The 18,537-nt window shown below is 36.1% G+C and overlaps 3 protein-coding genes across 5 annotated transcripts; 1 reads left to right on the top strand and 2 right to left on the bottom strand.

The window, feature by feature from the left end:
• Positions 1-342: 342 nt before the first annotated feature.
• On the bottom strand, positions 343-4,073 carry LOC311091428 (zona pellucida-like domain-containing protein 1). 2 transcript variants are annotated; one of them, XM_084127368.1, is made up of 11 exons: positions 4,028-4,073; positions 3,751-3,870; positions 3,133-3,359; positions 2,870-3,054; positions 2,711-2,783; positions 2,528-2,625; positions 1,974-2,054; positions 1,725-1,896; positions 1,472-1,577; positions 936-962; positions 343-806 (listed from the first exon to the last, which is right to left on the bottom strand). In XM_084127368.1, exons 2-11 carry the CDS (start codon positions 3,857-3,859, stop codon positions 703-705), a joined length of 1,182 nt encoding a protein of 393 aa, XP_083983494.1. In that variant the 5' UTR covers positions 3,860-3,870; positions 4,028-4,073; the 3' UTR covers positions 343-702. The 2 variants fall into 2 exon arrangements, with proteins under 2 accessions (XP_083983494.1, XP_083983495.1); XM_084127369.1 differs by having other exon boundaries at positions 386-806; positions 936-959; positions 4,028-4,072.
• A 4,002-nt stretch (positions 4,074-8,075) lies between these two features.
• Positions 8,076-15,515, top strand: hspa8b (heat shock protein family A (Hsp70) member 8b). 2 transcript variants are annotated; one of them, XM_084126445.1, is made up of 10 exons: positions 8,076-8,362; positions 8,941-9,165; positions 10,058-10,267; positions 10,751-10,956; positions 11,269-11,421; positions 12,593-13,148; positions 13,232-13,434; positions 13,510-13,708; positions 14,630-14,862; positions 14,938-15,515. In XM_084126445.1, the coding sequence occupies exons 3-10, from the start codon at positions 10,063-10,065 to the stop codon at positions 15,133-15,135; spliced, it is 1,953 nt and encodes a 650-aa protein (XP_083982571.1). In that variant the 5' UTR covers positions 8,076-8,362; positions 8,941-9,165; positions 10,058-10,062; the 3' UTR covers positions 15,136-15,515. The 2 variants fall into 2 exon arrangements, with proteins under 2 accessions (XP_083982571.1, XP_083982572.1); XM_084126446.1 differs by lacking the exon at positions 8,076-8,362 and having other exon boundaries at positions 9,017-9,165; positions 10,055-10,267.
• A 723-nt stretch (positions 15,516-16,238) lies between these two features.
• Positions 16,239-18,537, bottom strand: lim2.3 (lens intrinsic membrane protein 2.3). Its single transcript, XM_084126447.1, has 5 exons — positions 18,298-18,537; positions 17,227-17,408; positions 16,982-17,131; positions 16,766-16,900; positions 16,239-16,439 (listed from the first exon to the last, which is right to left on the bottom strand). The coding sequence occupies exons 2-5, from the start codon at positions 17,399-17,401 to the stop codon at positions 16,381-16,383; spliced, it is 519 nt and encodes a 172-aa protein (XP_083982573.1). The 5' UTR covers positions 17,402-17,408; positions 18,298-18,537; the 3' UTR covers positions 16,239-16,380.

Raw genomic sequence — 18,537 nt, 5'->3', positions numbered from 1 at the left:
TATAGCTAATATAATACGGAAGCCTTAAGTGGCCATGCATTATTGTCTTGCTTTCTCGATTTAATAAGATGGTTTCTCGATATTTCCTTTTATAAATGAGTTCTCGTATTTTTTCTTGGTCTGGAGGTAACTATATATATATATATATATATATATATATATATATATATATATATATATATATATAGAGGCCATTTACTATTTAGTATTTAAACCTGTATTTAATGTTATGTGACCAAATATTTTAATTGAAATGAAATTGAAATGAAACATTAAGCTGCTAGTGAACGAAATCCTAACATTATATGATGACCTGGATGAGTGAAAATACCAGGGACAAAGACAGTTTCTAACACTTTTATTCAAGTTTAAATGTTCAATTATTACATACATAGTGCATATATAGGCTATTTTCCCCAAGAACAGCATTGCATGCATTAGACTTTTCAATTTAAAAAGGCATTTTGTATACTACACACTGAATACGTTTCTTTTGTCTTTTTCCTTGTTCTCATTGAAGATCATAAAACATAGGACAACAAAGGTCAGAATTACTAAACATTATTCTATCTACCAAATTGAAAAATAGAGGTGTTGATAACTGACATATATTTTCTCACATTTTTGCATCATGTGAGATATCTTCTAAGACTGTTGTGTTCAATCAAGAGGCAAGGAATTCCCAAATCCGGATGTAGATCATCATGCAAGTATGGATGTAGAGAACCAGTCAAGTAGAAAGAAGCTCAGCAAGCAAGTGGCTATGCCAACATTCATCAGTTGAGGGATGGATGCAGATGAGGTCACTAGGTATATTAGGGGGGAAAATCAACATCAAATCACACCATCATAATGAAACATTAAGAAATGTAACTATTTAGATAAGGTTCTTATTGTGTTTATTAAAATGAGCTGTTAGTAAAGAGAATTCTTACATCTAGACACTTCTGCAAGGCCACCTGCTGGAAAAATAACAGAGAATTTTTTTATTGTTTAAAATCAGTAACTTTAGTTATATGTGACCCTGGATCACAAAACCAGTCATAAGTTGCAAAAGCCAACAATACATTGTATGGGTCAAAATTATCGATTTTTCTTTTATGCCAAAAATCATTAGGATATTAAGTAAAGATTATGTTCCATGAAGATATTTTGTAAATTTCCTACCATAAATATATAAAACGTTTATTTTTGTGAGTGAATGCTGCACAATCGCGAACATAAATGGACAATTTTAAAGCCGATTTTCTCAATGTTTCGATTTTTTTGCTCCCTCAGATTCCAGATTTTTTAAATAGTTGTCTCGACCAAATATTGTCCTGTCCTAACAAACCATACATCAATGGAAGGCTTATTTATACAGCTTTCAGGTGATGTATAAATCTCAATTTCAGAAAATTGACTCATGTGACTGGTTTTGTGGTTTTGTGTCACATATATAAATGTATAAATATAGGATGATTCTTTGTACCGTTGTCAACTCTGGTTGTGATTGGTCCTGATGTGACAGTGGCTACATCATTAGAGTTGTTCTCTGAAGAGTCTACTGCTCTCACTTCTCTCTTCCTTACACATCTCTACAAAACACACATATAAAAAGGTCTGATAATATCCTCACACAGCCATAAACACAGTCGAACCAAACAAAATCTAAATACAAAAATACAATAAAATAAAATTATTAATAAATGACATTATGGCATCATAAATGCGTGATTAATTACCGGAAGATAGGTGGAACAAGTGGAGTTCTCACAGAGTCGGGTAACACAATGCAGGTAGAAAGTGGAGATGGTCTGGTTCTTATGTTCCACAAAGCGGAAAGCCTCAAAAGAGAAGCGACCTTCCTGGGATACCCCATTCAATTCGATTACTGTCTGGGGATCACGAGTACACCTATAAACAACAATAGATGTGGTTCTTACAAGAGAATTGTCTTCTTAACCACTCTCTTTTTTTAATAAATGACTCACCCAACAAAAAGATCATAGGAGGTGCTGCTGACTGGATATGGGCTTGTTGTGGCATAGCAACGGTCCAGCAACACATTGAACCTTACAATACACAATAAGACAATTAAGGTATAATCAGCCGTGTTAATTTTCAGATTCATACATTCAAGAGTTACTGTGCTGTCATTGTAAAGACTAAGACTATGCAACGCTATCTCACAACCAATTTGTATGAATTCGTATGAGGGTGGCTAATTCGTACGAATTTGTACGATTTGTCTAAACCCACGTGATGGGTAGGTTTAGGAGCAGGGTCAGGGGTAGGTCATTCGTATGAATTCATACGAATTGGACAATTCGTAAAATAAGTGAATAAGTTTAAGTTTTTATTTAACTAAAACTGTAAATAGTTACTGGCTATTATTAAAACTGAAATAAAAATAAATTGAGGTAAAAAAAAAAATTGACAATCATAAAACAAAATTAACTAATTCAAAATATGGATAAATAGTAGCCTAAATACAATAATGGTATATAATTAATTCTAAAATAACACTGGAGAGTTGCATTCTTACTTGTTTGTGAGATTTGTTGCCTTGACCTTCACATATATGCGAGTTTTTAACATCAACCCAGATCCTGGTATCTGGAGTTTGCTAGTATGGTTGACATTCTAATGTCCGAAAGAAAGGGAGGATGTCAAGAAAGTTGCATTTACTGTCTCAAGTGTAAGTGTCATTTAATGAAAAGATCCTTACGCTGAAAAGACTCATGCTTAGAGTACTGATGAAGGTGCCGTTGTTGTCCTTTACAGCTAGACTCACTCCTGACCTGTTGGCATGAAGACATGCTTTTGTCATGAAAGTTACAGCACTGAAACCTCAATACAGAAACAGTTTCTTGCAATATATACTCACACGCTGAGCTCGGTGTTGTTGATTAAATACTGGAGCGGATACAGACAGGAAAACTGGTACATCAGTTGTTGCCTGTAAGTGATTGCGCTAATGCTGGGATCCCAGGAATTTATTAATCCAGAGATATTAACAGACTGGACATTGGAGAACTCTGAGAATACTCCTGAGCCCACTTGACTTGTAATCTAACCAACAAACATGCCACACACATTTTAGAAATCTGTGCCATTCAAAGTTAAAAATGAAAGTGAAAAAGCTCTTACGTTCATATTGTTGCCACAAAGGGTGAGCGCATCCTGAGAGATTGAGAAGTTAAACATCAAGACGGGAGGATTGACAGACCAGTCTGCTACTCCACGGCAGGCTGGGATGTTAAACTTAGCATTGAGGGCCATTAGAGATTCATTGTATCCCCCATAATACATTGGACACAGGAAAACTTTTAAAAACATCTGATCGGTTCCACATGTCACTGTTATATCACTGTTATCTGAAAGATTTAAAAATATATATATTCTGTTACTCAAGATTCTGTATTCATTTTCTACAAAAAAAGAAATGATGCTGAAAATTCAGCTTTACCATCACAGGAATAAATTACACTTTAAAATGTATTAAAATAGAAAAACAATTATTTTAAATTGGAAGAATATTTCACAAAGTTAAAAACAAATAATGTTTTTAAACTTTTGACAGGTAGGCTACTGTATGGTCTGAAACATCTTTATATCATGCAATTTTGCTTTTCAGTTAAACTTTTAGACATTGTTAACGTATATTTAGATAATATTTACTGGACAACAAGACAAATCATCATCAAAATCATCATCAATAAGATTTCTGCACTGCATATATACAGAAAGAGTAATATAACCACTGACCTGCCAGTCTGTACGTAGGGTTCGTAAGGCATGCTTGGAGACCCGTAAGCTGACCTTCACACTGTAGAAGGACGCCAGCAAGACACAATAACTGGAGCAGCCTGATCATCCTGAGACAAACTAAAGAAGACAAACCGTTAGAAAATACACTAACCGAAGCAGAAAATACTTTATCATCTATAAAGTATTTTAAATAAGTGTTATCACATCACTGTTAAAACATTTGAGAATAAATAAAAGAGATGTTAAAACATTAAAAGTATAAAAGAGATGTTACCTTTTGGATGCACAAACTCTTAATGAGTAACTTCACCTTCCTTTCTTCCAGATTCTTCAAGATTCAGTATTTATACAGAGGAAAAGGGTGTGAGAGAACACTTGACAAAGAGAGCAACACGAGACTCTCCAGTGATCTTTTCACTGATAGCTATTCAGATCTGGTAACTAAGTTTACAAAACAATTTTGTCATCAGTATTGCTGACTGAACAGATAGTTCTAGGGCAACAACTGAAACTGGCACATGGCAATTAAAGTATGTCAGGTCTTTATTCGCATTAAGGTCTTAAGACCTCAGTTTATCATATTCAGTCGAGCCACCCAAATCATTCAAAAGCTCAATAAAAATACCAAATTAGGGTTATATGCTTATTTTATAGACATCTGCAGCTGTAATGATCTCCTCAAACAGCATGAAGAATGTATCATTTTACATACTAATTTTCGTGTTAATGTTTGACATATTATAATTAATATTCATACAACCCCAATTAATAAACCTCATGTAATTAAAAGGAAAGGTGACCTGACACAGTGGTAAACAAGCCTCTGTCCCAACTTTTTTGTAGTGTGTATAGACCATAGACAGTATGGTATATAGACCTTATGCCCCAGAGAAACGAGGGCGCCGCCATCTTTAGAATATTTTCTTTTAACTTCCGTTTTTGCGGTCGCTCTGTATATTTCTATGACATTGATGTCCAGGAGTAATTAGCTTTTGAAGTGGATTTACTTAATGTAAAGTTAACGAAAGTTATCATGAGGGATGTTACTGTAATGTTTAAAGCAGATGACTTAACAAATATCAGTCGACCGGGAAGATTTTAAAACGAGCCGTTTATTAATAAACACGCAGAATCGCTGTGAAAATACAGACCGGAAGTCAAAAGACAACGAGCGGAGCGCTGAAAAGGGGCAGGGCTACATAAGGCAGCCATCAAAATCAAAATTTGTTTAATGTACAAAATACAATTAATTTGGCCAGTGAAAACATTGGAATTTTTTGTGTACTTTTGTCAGTTAAATAAAGGTTAATGTCACGTGTCAGTGCTTGTTTGGACTTTAAGTTTGTGTTTTGATTGAACGTTCCTATTTTCCTTTGTTCTTTTCCCGCCACTCCTTCGTTTCTATGGTTACTGTCATTTAGTTCAGCTGTATCACCTGTGTTTAGTTAATCATCATCATCTGTATCACCTGTCTTCTGTTAATCAGTGTCATCTGTGTTTGTATTTAAGTTCTGTCTGTTCAGTCAGTCTTGGTCTGATCTCTGTTACATTTGTGTTGTTACATGTTCTGCTGTCTTGTGATTTATTACATTAAACATTCGTTTGTGGAAATATATCTTTGTCTCCGTCTGCCTTCCTGCAACCACCCGTGACAGTTAAAGAGAATTAACAAATCACAGATTCTTGATTTTATTAAATTTTTACAAAATGTCCCAGATTTTCTTGATTTGGAATGTATTAAAATTATTTGTTACAGTTTTATTTAGTTTTAAATTTACATTTGAAGTTCATTTACTCACCATAACATAATTTCAAACCTGCACGAACCTGAATGAGGGATTCATTTTTTTCCCCCTTCAAAATATCAGGGTGAAATTCAGGGAGAGTAAATGACACCTTTTTAAAATAAATTTTTGGTTGAACTATCCTTTTAACAAATTAAATAAGAGTATTTTTATATAAATAATTGATATTAGATATAAGTGTATTATATGAATACTGACCTCACTATTTTTAAATGTGTTTCCCACTCAATTCACAATGGAATTATGCTTTTAGAGTGGTAGATAATGTTTGACGGGTGTAGTCACTTTGTCGCCAGGTAGGGTGTTAAAAAAGGTGTTGGTCAAGGTATTTTAGAGATAGAATTTCTCTTTATGAATATTGACACTTATGCTATACTTACATCATAGTTAAACACTTATTTCAACAAAAAGCTGGCCATGCACCGTTCCTTTCTCAGGTCAGCAAACACATACAGGACATTCTCTTGATGAAACCAAGCACCTTTTTAAAGATTCTTACAGGACATAAAAAAGGGAATTCCCCTTGTAAGGCAGAGGCAGAACAATGATTCTCAGAGTTTCTCCAAAATAGTTACAAAATGCCACTTTTGGTATTCAACAATTAGTACATCACACTTTTTTTTTTAAATAAATGTATAAAAAAGGGGGTATTTCATTCATGGAGGAAATGGAACTTATAATTAATTTCCATAAATTGGGTTTCCATAGTTTTGGTTAACCTGTGACAAATCAGTGTATATTTTTTAGTGTAGTGTAAAATGGTGATTTCAAACTTTATTTTGTTGTATATGACATTTCAAGATTGCATGCTTGTCTACCCTTTTACCCTTTTATCCAGGTCAGGTACAAAAGCTATTGTGACTAAAACTATACAATACCATTCCTCTGTTTTCTGATTGACCGTTCTTTTGTTGAAAATATCACATCCCAGAGGATTTGAAATTATCAACCACTTTGCTTTGTCTGGTGCACGAGGGTGTGTCGATTTCTGTACCTGTGCTCTCTGTTTAAGCTGAACTCATCACACCCTCTATACAATACCTTTTTTAAGACTTTTAGTTTCTACTTTCACATATTGTTTTCATTGTAAGTGGACCGGTTGTCTTACTAACATAATTTACAGTACACTATTGACAACTGTGACGTCATAATTGTCAACAGAGTACTGTACATGATGTTAGTAAGACCCTGTCAGGTCTCTGACTGCAGGGTTTTCCCACAAATATGTCACCATGTGGACACTTGTTGATGTGGCATCTTTTACAAATGAAGCCACTGCAGTGCAATATGGAGCAGCTGTTGCCAACTCAATAAGAAATGTATAGCCTAATAATAAAATAAAGTAATTATTAATAATAAAAGCTATTAAGTATAGCAGTAGTGAATAAATAAATCAAAGTGCAATATGAGGTTAATACAGGTGTTGTCTGTGGGACAACAAGTTGCATGTAATATTATTAATAATTTATTTCTATATTCATTAATTAAGTTTATCCGAAACTTCTTTTTTTTATTATTGCAGAGAACGGGAACATACAAAAGAATAAGCATACATCACATAATATCAACCACAACAATAATCAAGGAGAAAACAGCAAAAAAGAAATATAAATAAATAAATACAAAAGAAAGAGAGAGAGAGAGAGAGAGCAACACATAAAAATGTTCACATGAAGAGATCAAAGGCAGAGCAAATCCTAACAGTCTTTCTAGCTTTCTTATTAGTAGATACTGAAATCACATTTAAATAATTTTCCATTTATTTTAAGAAGACAGAGAAGACAGGTTAACAGTTTGAAAATGTGCATTCGTGAATATAAAATTTGCTTAGAATTTTTTTTTATTAATAACAAAACAGATATTTTCGTTTGTGGGGTCTGAGTCAAAATACCCAAAGATAATGTTTCGTATATGAGAAGCCTGGCAAAATCTTACACTTGACAAATATACCAATATCAATCCAAAGCTTCTGAATGTAGTGACACGACCAAAATAATTGAACCACTGTTTCAATAGAATTCAAACAAAAAGAGCATGTTATCTCAATGTCAGCTTTAAATCTTTGTATAGGCCTACATTTCTTAACAGCTAGAACCTGTGTATGAGCTTAAAAGGAAATTTCTTTCATATTTGTGAGAAAGAATTTCTGCATTAAAAACAAGCAAATTATTCCAAAAGTAAATTACAGGTGGAACAGAAAACTAATTCTTAAGAAATAAACATCTTATTTTATAGGTTTTCAGCTTTCGACTCAGGAAAAACAGATTTGACCAACAGGAGTAGGCCTATCACAAGGTTTAGGAAAGGATGCAGTAGATAGCCTACTGGGGAGTAATTACAGTTTTTAAAAAGCATACATAAACCAGAGGGAATAGCTCCTACTGTAGCAAATTATTTTGGGGTTATCCGAAAGAAACTATATGATGACACAGAAGGGCTTCCTTCTTTCTGACATAATTTAAGGGGGCGTGACGTCACGTGTGTGATAGGGCAGTGCTGGAAAACAGTAAACAAAAAGGCTGGGTGTGTGTCTCAATGTATGTTGGCTATTCTTCATTTGGAAGGCAGCGTCCTCCGGAGAAAAGTCAGAACAGTAGCTAACCATTATAAATATTAACCGTTATTCCTAGTGAAGCGTAAATTGTTGACTTTGGAATGGTGGTCAGTTTACTGAAATGAAGCAGCCTCAATGACGGATGCGGCCGACATGCAACTTCCGGAGGACGCAGCCTTCGAAATGAGACACGGCTCATATATTAGATTACTGCACCGGTCGCGAACAGAAAAAGAGCTCACCTGAGGAGGTAACCCATAGCGTAACAACAGCGCCATCCCCTGCCAGTAACGTTAAGCTCCTGCGTTCTCAAATGTGACAAATCCCGTAATGTTAAGAAAAGTGTTTCGTTGTAGCCTACTTGTAAGGATATTATCATAAAGGGTTTTATTTTCTTACTCACGGGGTTTTGTTGCGACCGTCGTCTGGTTTTTAGAAATGCGAAACAAAGACGACACTGGAGTAAAATGCCGCTGGAGGGAACTAGGCTATGTTTTACCCTGCTGTGGGCTGTTTTCGATTAATCACTTGCTATAGAAACAGTGTCTGTCTGTTCTCTTTTTATTTTATTTTATGTGCACTGTAAAAAATGTTATGACCAACAAGTTATGACAACATATGTTTTTACATTGCTTTAAGTCATCAAAAAAAAAAAAAAAAAAAAAAAAAAAAAAAAAAAAATATATATATATATATATATATATATATATATATATATATATTGACTGGATTTCTGATTAGTGCAAAACTACTCTGAATCACCTGGGAATGTTCTAGAACCATAGATCGATAGTTCATTATATTTCTGAACATTCGGTTGTGTTATAGGCTGAATACTGCAGGCATATTCTCCATCTCTGAACGCTTCAGCGACCGTGCGATGTGATTGGCTGCTGCGCTCGTTCCCATCAGGTTCTGGACTGTTCTCTCAGGAAGTCTTAAAGCGCGTTACCGCACCGCACAGCACACACACAGACAGTTCTGCTGCAGAGAGATCGCGCGCATTTCGAGCTGCGACACAGCAAGTGATTGACAGAGTCATCGTTTTATCTGGTGAGAATTATCACGATTATTATTATGCATTAAAATAGTAAAAGAGTTTGGGTCGATTATAATTATATATAAACTATTTTTACAGTTACTAATGCTTGACAAGATATAACAAAATGGACCACCAATTTTAATCGCCCATGTTATTTTGATAGTTTTGTGCACCCGATTTGCATACTAAACCATCGATAGCGTGGAATGTTCTAGAGCTGTAAGTTAATCATTTATGACATTCGAACGTCTTCGCAGTGTTGAGTGCGTGCGCGCGTTCTAGATGATTCCAGAAAACACTCCCATTTCTTCCAGTTGCGAATGCTCATTGCTCACTGAAATCACGAATGTTGCATAATAGTGTAGCACAAACGAGGAAACTGAAGCTTGACGTTCCCTCGGGTGTAGTCAGTTATCCTAACGGGATAGGTCACTCAAAACGGAAAAGGAGATTAAAGTAAATGGTTCTGAGGCTGTTATTCTGTCTTGACAAATTTAGTGTACAATATAAGAAAGAAAAAAAGGTCAGGAAAAGGTTCGGAACGAAATTAGTCAATGATAATGTGATTTAAACTTTGGAAAGTAAAAATATCATCAGTAATGAAACAGAATGAATGATCAAGCTGTTGAGAAGTGCTTTCCTCAGCTCTGTTTGAGTCTGACGTAGCATCCTTTAACACAGTGACAGCTGATCTGCTCTGTGCTTCATGCAGGCCAAAGGATCTTATGTCTTGTGAGCCACAAAAGCGTTTGAGTGAACAGTCACAACGTTAAATATACTTGAGCTATAAATAGGATATAAACAAAACATATATCCCTTATTTGGAAGGCTTGGGTTAAATGCCTAAAATATGTTTCATAATGAATATTAACCATTGCCATAATGTCTGTTTTCTGCCAGCAGAAACCATGTCAAAGGGACCAGCAGTGGGCATTGACCTAGGGACCACCTACTCCTGTGTGGGGGTCTTTCAGCATGGCAAAGTTGAAATCATTGCCAATGACCAGGGCAACAGGACCACACCAAGTTATGTAGCATTCACAGACACTGAGAGGCTGATTGGAGATGCTGCCAAAAATCAAGTAGCAATGAACCCCACCAATACAGTCTTTGGTAAGTGATTTTATGCATGCTATACATTTGAGATTTTTTAAATTGACCTGTATTGACTAATTTTGGATACTAAATTGTACATACTACCCTTTCCTGTAATTTAACAGTTAGATTTAACTTTAAAAACACAAAAAAATAATAACACTGTTAAATGCAATCATAAACAAATCTCAAAATGAGTATCAATTTGTCATATTGTACATTATAACGGTGTGATGCCTAAATTTAGCATTTGATTTTAGTTTCTATTTTAATTTAATTAATTTAGGCAAAATTGTATACATTTTTGCCATTCATCTTTTTTTGGCCATGACATATTTTGTTGGCTCATTTATCAGAAAATAACCATCAGCTTATTGGTATCAGCAAGAATTATAATAGCTGTGCATCCCTGTGCTGCATTACTGTTTTTTCATGTTTTCAAAGTTGTTATATAAGGATACGATGTAGTTGCTGAGATTGTTGCCATATTTGTTTCTCTAGATGCAAAAAGGCTTATTGGACGGAGGTTTGATGACACTGTTGTACAGTCAGACATGAAGCATTGGCCATTCACTGTTATAAATGACAACACACGCCCCAAAGTTCAAGTTGAATACAAAGGGGAGACCAAGGCCTTTTACCCAGAGGAGATTTCTTCCATGGTGCTTACAAAGATGAAAGAAATTGCAGAGGCATACCTTGGAAAAGTAGGTTTCTGTCAAATACCTTGCCCTCATACTCCGCATACTGAAAACAAAGAGACCGTAATTCTATACAAACACCTGTATTTGCAATAATGGTGTTGAGAATGTTGCTGTAGTAGGTCTAAAGAGGTTGACATATTCAACCTGTCAAATTGACACATGGCAATATATTAGAGAATGAAGGCCTGTTTGAACAACACATCTTAGACATTTGTGGAGAAAAGTGCCTTCTGATTTAGTGGATGACTTCAGTAAAAATAATCAAAACTTTGCACAATGTTGCATTTCACGAAAGGCATGAATCTGTTTTTGCAGACCATCACGAATGCTGTTGTTACAGTACCTGCTTACTTCAATGACTCTCAGCGCCAGGCCACAAAGGATGCTGGGACTATCTCTGGTCTCAATGTTCTACGAATTATCAATGAACCGACTGCTGCTGCCATTGCCTATGGCCTGGACAAGAAAGTAAGATTGTTACTTTTACAATATAGCAATATTAAAGTGCATATTATGCTTATTTACAAGTTTATAATTTTATTTTATTTTCAAGGATACATTTACATGATTTAAAGTAAAGAAAACAAAAAAACACTTCTTTTTTTTACATACAGTACATTGCTGCATCACCTCTTGTCACCATCTGTTTTAGTTCCTGTCTCTTTAAAGCCCTCCTTCTGAAACACCCAGTCTACTCTGATTGGTCAGCTGACTCAGTCTGCTGTGAGTTGGCAACTGCTGGTCAGAAATGTAACGCCCCTTACCATAATCGGGATTCAACTCCCGAGGCTTCATGAGCAGCTGTAAATAATATTAGATGATTATTATTTAATATAAATTGGTATTGCTGTACCATTTTGAGCCCGAGTTCGATAATGACAGCCAGGGCCAGCGCAACTTGGGGAGTGAAGGACTCACCCGGACTATCTTGCCCCCTTATTTAAGATGAATGTGAAAATAGATTTTAATGATGAAATAGAATTGACCATTTAAAAAAAATCACAATTGCCAAGTGGATAGGCTTTCTAGCATTAATATTAGGCTAGTATAGACACAATTTAATTAATTAAGGACAGTCTGTTTCACAAAATCACGTTTTGATTGGAACATTTGACACACAAATCTTCCCACGCCACAAATAATGCAGCTCTGCTGGGTAGGCTAAAGATATGAAATATTTTTCATGTTTAGAAGGCTAGATAATTGGTTGTACTTAACTGATTATTTCATTGTATTGTTATTGTTTGTCAGCAGTTGCTGTTCAGGCTGTCTTTTTTTGTGTCTCCGGCCCTAATAGCTGTAGTAGCGGACAGATTTGTTTGGGGTCCGACAAATACATGAATGGGCCACATGTTTTTCTAGCTGGGATACTTTGTGTTATTTCATCGCCCCCTTTCATTACTTCAGACCCCTTCTTAATGCTCTGCTGGCGCCGGCTCTCCCAACTGACAAGGTGTTTGATGCAAGTGGGAGAGATAAACTCCCATTTGTCTTGGACTTTGTTCTTTGTAACTGTACAAATCATTTACATGCACAATTAGCTATTTCACACTAAAGGAAAGGGCAGGTCAAAATAGCATATTAGGTGCCTTAAAGGCAGTCATTTTTTAATAAAACTGATTTATTTTTCCTATACCAGGTTGGTTCTGAGAGAAATGTCTTGATCTTCGATCTTGGTGGTGGCACTTTTGATGTGTCCATTCTTACCATTGAGGATGGCATCTTTGAGGTCAAGTCTACAGCCGGAGACACTCACCTTGGGGGAGAAGACTTCGACAATCGCATGGTCAACCATTTCATCTCTGAGTTCAAGCGCAAGTACAAAAAAGACATCAGCGACAACAAAAGGGCTGTACGTCGGCTGCGCACCGCATGCGAGAGGGCGAAACGCACTTTGTCCTCCAGCACTCAGGCCAGTATTGAGATCGACTCTCTTTATGAGGGAATCGACTTCTACACTTCCATCACCAGGGCTCGTTTTGAAGAGCTCAATGCCGATCTCTTCCGTGGCACGTTGGATCCGGTAGAGAAATCCCTTCGTGATGCTAAAATGGACAAGTCACAGGTTCATGAGATTGTGCTTGTCGGAGGGTCCACCCGTATCCCAAAGATCCAAAAGCTCCTGCAGGATTTCTTCAATGGGAAGGAACTGAACAAGAGCATCAATCCGGATGAGGCTGTCGCATATGGAGCAGGTAATCAAAATTGACTTTTTTTCTGAAAGTCCTATTCCTTCGTGAATTTCTTTTGAATTATAGACATATTTCCTCTTTTACAGCTGTCCAGGCAGCCATTTTGTCTGGAGACAAGTCTGAGAATGTCCAAGACCTGTTGCTCCTGGACGTTACCCCTCTGTCCTTGGGAATTGAGACTGCTGGTGGCGTTATGACCATCCTGATCAAACGTAACACTACCATCCCAACCAAACAAACACAGACGTTCACCACCTACTCTGACAATCAGCCTGGTGTCCTCATTCAGGTGAGCAACACCTGATGTCCATTGATTTTGTCCATAGTTTCTTGCAAAGTTTCGTGTTTAATTGAATTCTTCTAGGTTTACGAGGGTGAGAGAGCCATGACTAAGGACAATAACTTGCTTGGAAAGTTCGAGCTGACAGGCATCCCTCCTGCTCCTCGTGGCGTCCCACAGATTGAAGTAACCTTTGACATTGATGCCAATGGCATCATGAATGTCTCCGCTGTAGACAAGAGCACCGGCAAGGAGAACAAGATCACCATCACAAATGACAAAGGTAGCATAACTCTTGACTTCCTGAGTGTCACTTAATGTGCAGTCACATTAGTGGAATTGCAGCAAAAGCATAAGGTCTATTGTAGGACTGCTCTCTCATATTCGACTAATCGTTAGTCGACTAGAAGAGGTTTAGTTGACCAAAAATGTTATTAGTCGGTTAGAAAAAAGCCGCAGAAAAAACAAAAAACTTTGTGCCTATGTCATGCAGTCCGTTAGGGACAGGTCGTTAGGAAATCCAAACGTTCGCCTATCATCCATCAACCTCAAATATGTCTTATCATTTGAAACGCAAGTAGAAACTTTACATGGCCGCTCACTCTAATGTTAACCTAAAATGTGCGCTATTAATATGCGCATATCCCAGTGATCAAGCAGGGTGTGGAGGCTTAAGTATAACACGCTTTACTGCACGACATGGAGGCTCCGACGCCTTGCATTTTTTCTGATAATAGCGGAAACAACTTAAAATACTCTGTCATTTTTGGTCATACAGATAAGAGAAACTGTATTGCATTAGAAACTGTAAAGGGTCTACTTACATTTGCGTAAACTCACAATAACAAGAAATTTGCTGTGTGTTATAGGCAATCAAAGGCTCATTATTATGATTTATATGGCTTATTAATATACATGTGCGATTAGTCGACTAATCTCTTAAATGAACGACTACTAGTTGAGGGCAGCCCTAAGCTATTTCAGTTGTGTAGAGATGTATGAAGCACTGCTCACACAGAATTCACTCACACATCTACCAGCTTTCTGTTGGTTAAGGCTTGAAAATTAGATAAATCTAATCTCTTTTATTGGAATGACTGGATTTCTCCCATGAAATTACATTGAGCAATGGTACATGTGACTGTACCTTTACTACTATTTATTATTTGAAACCTAATCAGTGGTCCTAATCAAACTCTTCTAGGACGTCTAAGCAAGGAGGACATTGAGCGCATGGTGCAGGAAGCTGAGAAGTACAAGTCTGAGGATGATGTTCAAAGAGAAAAGGTTTCTGCTAAGAATGGCCTCGAGTCCTACGCCTTCAACATGAAATCCACCGTTGAAGATGAGAAACTCAAAGGCAAGATTAGTGAAGAGGACAAGCAGAAGATCCTCGACAAGTGCAATGAGGTCATAAGCTGGCTGGACAAAAACCAGGTATGGTCCTCAACTTTTGTCTCTGAGGTCTTTATGCATCCGTAGTACTTACTTTATCTTGTCATTGCTGTATAGACCGCTGAGAAGGAGGAGTTTGAGCATCAGCAGAAGGAGCTAGAGAAGGTGTGCAACCCTATCATCACAAAGCTGTACCAGAGCGCTGGTGGGATGCCTGGTGGGATGCCAGAGGGCATGCCTGGAGCCTTCCCAGGAGCTGGAGGTGCCCCTGGTGGAGGTGGATCCTCTGGACCGACCATTGAGGAAGTTGATTAAATCATTCTGAGAAATGATTTCACTGTGTGGAGCACCTTACTTTGTTGTTTCAGAGCACTTTAATAAGCCATTTTATTTTTTTCTGCATGTTTCTGTGATGTAAACATCTCAAAGCTTTAATTTGGTCCTGTGTGTTGATGTGTAATTCGTGAGCATTTATTACCAGTTTTCTTTGTAGCTGTTGATGTAAAACATCTCAGCTTTAATTTGGACCAGCTGTGAGTTTTTGTGTAACTCATGCGCATTAAGAACCAGTTTTATTTGTAGCTGTTTTGAGCAGCATGTTTTTGTTCATGTGTTAAAAATGCTGCTGCAAATGTATCACCTCCTGTTGTGTCTAACACTTCTGACAATAAAGGATTTGCTGTTCACAAAGTCAATGCGGTGTGTTCTCAGTTCTAACTTAAAAACTTTACACAAAGTATGAAATAAGTCAACTCTAAACTGATAAAAGTTTGGGGTCAGTAAGATTTTTAAAAAAAAATTTAATACTTTTATTCAGCAAGGATGCATTAAATTGATCAAAAAATACAGTAAATACATTTATAATGTTGCAAAAGACTTTTATTTCAAATAAATGTTTTTAAACTTTCTATTCATTAAAGAATCCAGAAAAATGTGTCACGGTTTCCACCAAAATATTAAACAGCACAACTGTTTTCAACTTTGTTAATAATAAGAAATATTTCTTGAGCAGCAAATCATCAAATTAGAATGATTTGTGAAGGATCACACTTTGCCATCACAGTAATAAATTATATTCAAGTTCATTCTACATATTTTACAATACTACTGTTTTTACTGTATTATCGATCAAATAAATGCAGCCTTAGTGAGCATGACTTTTGTTTCAAAAACATAAAAAATCTTACCAACTTTTCAATAGTGTATATAATTTGTAAAACGTTTAAATGCAGATTAAATTACAAAAGAAATTCAACTCTACATTTCACCATAAAAAGCCAGTAATTCAAAAAATTTTCAAACTTTTCCAAACCTAAATATATATAAAGTCTTATATTTTAATACCAACCTAAACTGCCCATTATGTATTACATATATATTGGAAATTAGATTATGCATAAACATAAAATGAACTGAACACTTGTATTAGTCATTTATTCGTTTGTGTTCTGATTTTAAAAGAAACAATAAATGATAGGTCTAAAATGAAGAGATCAGGGATGACATGATGGTTCACATTCAGACTGAAGGGTTCGAATAGCAGATCTAGGATGAGAAGCATCAGCGTGACATTGGGCCTCTTGGCTCTTGCATCCGGTAAGCACACATATAGAAGATCCCTGCAGAGAAACACCAGGAATGATAAGCAACAATAATCCTCAATAATTACTGAGAGACATTGACCATGTGTTCATGATGTAACATTTCAGTTTTTTTGTATTAATGCTTGTTCTTTAGGAATATCCCACAGAAAATATCATTGACTCGTACCTCAGTTTGTAAAAACAAACACTAGACGTCTATGGGACGCCTAATGAACGTCTATTTTAATTGCACTTATACTGCACTATTTTAAATGTGCACTTTTATACACACATTTTTCTGTACTAGGCTAATATACTCTCAATAAAACTGCAACTAATCACACGCTTTATCTAGTGTATACCTGAAAAGAATGTGAGCACCACAGAAACCCAACCCATTATGTAGGACCAAGAGAACCGCCAGTTCCCATATCGTTTTCCATAGTAGTTGACTGTCATGCCAGTGTAGACAGCCATGGCCAGCAGCACAAAGAAGCCTGGAAGGTACAGCCACAAAATCCAACTCAGGTTCGCAAATAAACTGTGATAAATTCAAGGAATAAATAAAACATTCTTACATGACATGAAATAGAGAATTCCTGCAGAAAAGGTTTTGTCAAAGCCGCCAAAGGGGGAGTAATTGATGAAAGCCATGACACCGATGATGATGCCAAAGAAGCAAGCTAGGATAGCCAGGATCATGAAGGCCCGGGTCGCATCCCAGTATGCTGTTCCAAATCAACCAGATACTAGTCAGTCAGTATAAGTACCTTGCACAACATCCTAATGGATACATTTTTAGTCCGTGATGTGATGGTCTCACCGATGCTGTCTGTGTGCGTCATGCATTTTCCAGGCATACAGTAGCGCCACAGACCCTGATGCATGAAGTTGCTGGACTGGCGGTACTGCATCCAGTAGTCTGTGGCGGTGGAGATCACCAGGAGTATGTTCCCTATTCCTGCACAAAACAATCCACCTCCCATAAAGCTGTACATCTTGCACCTACAAAAAAAAAAAAAAAAAAAAATAGTCAATGCTAAAATGAATTCATCAAGGTGATATATTTTTAAACACAAGATTGATCAATCATGGATTTATTAACTATTTTTTATATACTACAGTATTGATATCGAATGATCTTTTATTGTTAGGTTGGTAACACCTTACAATAAGGTTTCATTTGTTAACATGAACTAATGAACTGCATTTCTACAGTATTTATTAATCTTTGTTAATGTTAATTTCAACATTTACTAGTACATTATTAAAATTAAAAGTTGGATTTGTTAACATTAGTTAATGCACTGAAATATCATGAACAAATAATGAACAGCTGGATCTTTATTAACTAACTTTAACAAAGATGAACAAATACAGTAACAAATATATTGCTCATGGTTATAGTTCATGTTAGTTAATACATTAACTAATGTTAACAAATTAACAATCACTTTTGTCATGTGCTTTTATTCGTTTTTTATATACATATACATTTTTCATCTAATAGTTATACTTTATTTCAGCTTATGAACAAAAACAATTCTTAGTTTTAGTGAACAATAACAATTTATTAGGTTTTCCATCAAAAAGAGCAGAGCTTAAATTACACTTAATTTCAAAAAATAAATCTTTACAGTTATTTAAATAAATTCTGAATTCTTAGAAAATCATTTTGGTTTAATTTGTCCATGAATGAATGATGACAAAAATGATACCCTTATATTTTTCTGGTATAGCCTACTGTAAATAAAGATAAACTAGTTTCAGAACTATTTTTAAACCCCATCAAATCATCTGCGACCACAAAAACGTTATTGATGGCCTAAAACCAACTTTTGTAACCCCAACCCGAACAACAACCAAACATATAATATGAAAAAGAATAACCTACCTGTTTTTTTCTTCCCCAAAAAATATTATTAGACTGAATAGTGTGAAGCTCAATTAAGCCAAGGCAGGCAGATTTCCATGAGCTATTGGCAGTTATTTTTTTGTGAGGGCACAGGAGCTGGGTGGAGAGCGGAGAGGAACAATAGAGCAGTCAGACCAGCAGCCAATCAGAGAGGCCCAATGAGTGCTTAAGAGAATCTGCTGAAAATACAAAACTATTTTGCAGTAGTTTTCACTAATA

Source organism: Abramis brama, assembly GCF_963993115.1.
Source record: "Abramis brama genome assembly, chromosome: 10".
NCBI classification, from domain to species: domain Eukaryota; kingdom Metazoa; phylum Chordata; class Actinopteri; order Cypriniformes; family Leuciscidae; genus Abramis; species Abramis brama.
Note: the sequence above shows the minus strand (reverse complement) of the source record. Positions and strands in the feature narration are given on the sequence as shown.

What these genes read in the sequence shown, in the direction of transcription:
- LOC311091428 (XM_084127368.1), bottom strand. Translation starts at nt 3,859, where the DNA reads ATGATCAGGCTGCTCCAGTTATTGTGTCTTGCTGGCGTCCTTCTACAG. An exon ending in AACAACACCGAGCTCAGCGT is followed by an intron (nt 2,784 to 2,869) that starts GTGAGTATATAT and finishes TCATGCCAACAG; the next exon opens with GTCAGGAGTGAGTCTAGCTG. An exon ending in CTTGTTCCACCTATCTTCCG is followed by an intron (nt 1,578 to 1,724) that starts GTAATTAATCAC and finishes TGTGTTTTGTAG; the next exon opens with AGATGTGTAAGGAAGAGAGA.
- lim2.3 (XM_084126447.1), bottom strand. Translation starts at nt 17,401, where the DNA reads ATGTACAGCTTTATGGGAGGTGGATTGTTTTGTGCAGGAATAGGGAAC. An exon ending in AATTCTCTATTTCATGTCAT is followed by an intron (nt 16,901 to 16,981) that starts GTAAGAATGTTT and finishes TGTACCTTCCAG; the next exon opens with GCTTCTTTGTGCTGCTGGCC. An exon ending in GGTGCTCACATTCTTTTCAG is followed by an intron (nt 16,440 to 16,765) that starts GTATACACTAGA and finishes GTTTCTCTGCAG; the next exon opens with GGATCTTCTATATGTGTGCT.
- hspa8b (XM_084126445.1), top strand. Translation starts at nt 10,063, where the DNA reads ATGTCAAAGGGACCAGCAGTGGGCATTGACCTAGGGACCACCTACTCC. An exon ending in AGCCTGGTGTCCTCATTCAG is followed by an intron (nt 13,435 to 13,509) that starts GTGAGCAACACC and finishes GAATTCTTCTAG; the next exon opens with GTTTACGAGGGTGAGAGAGC. An exon ending in GCTGGCTGGACAAAAACCAG is followed by an intron (nt 14,863 to 14,937) that starts GTATGGTCCTCA and finishes ATTGCTGTATAG; the next exon opens with ACCGCTGAGAAGGAGGAGTT.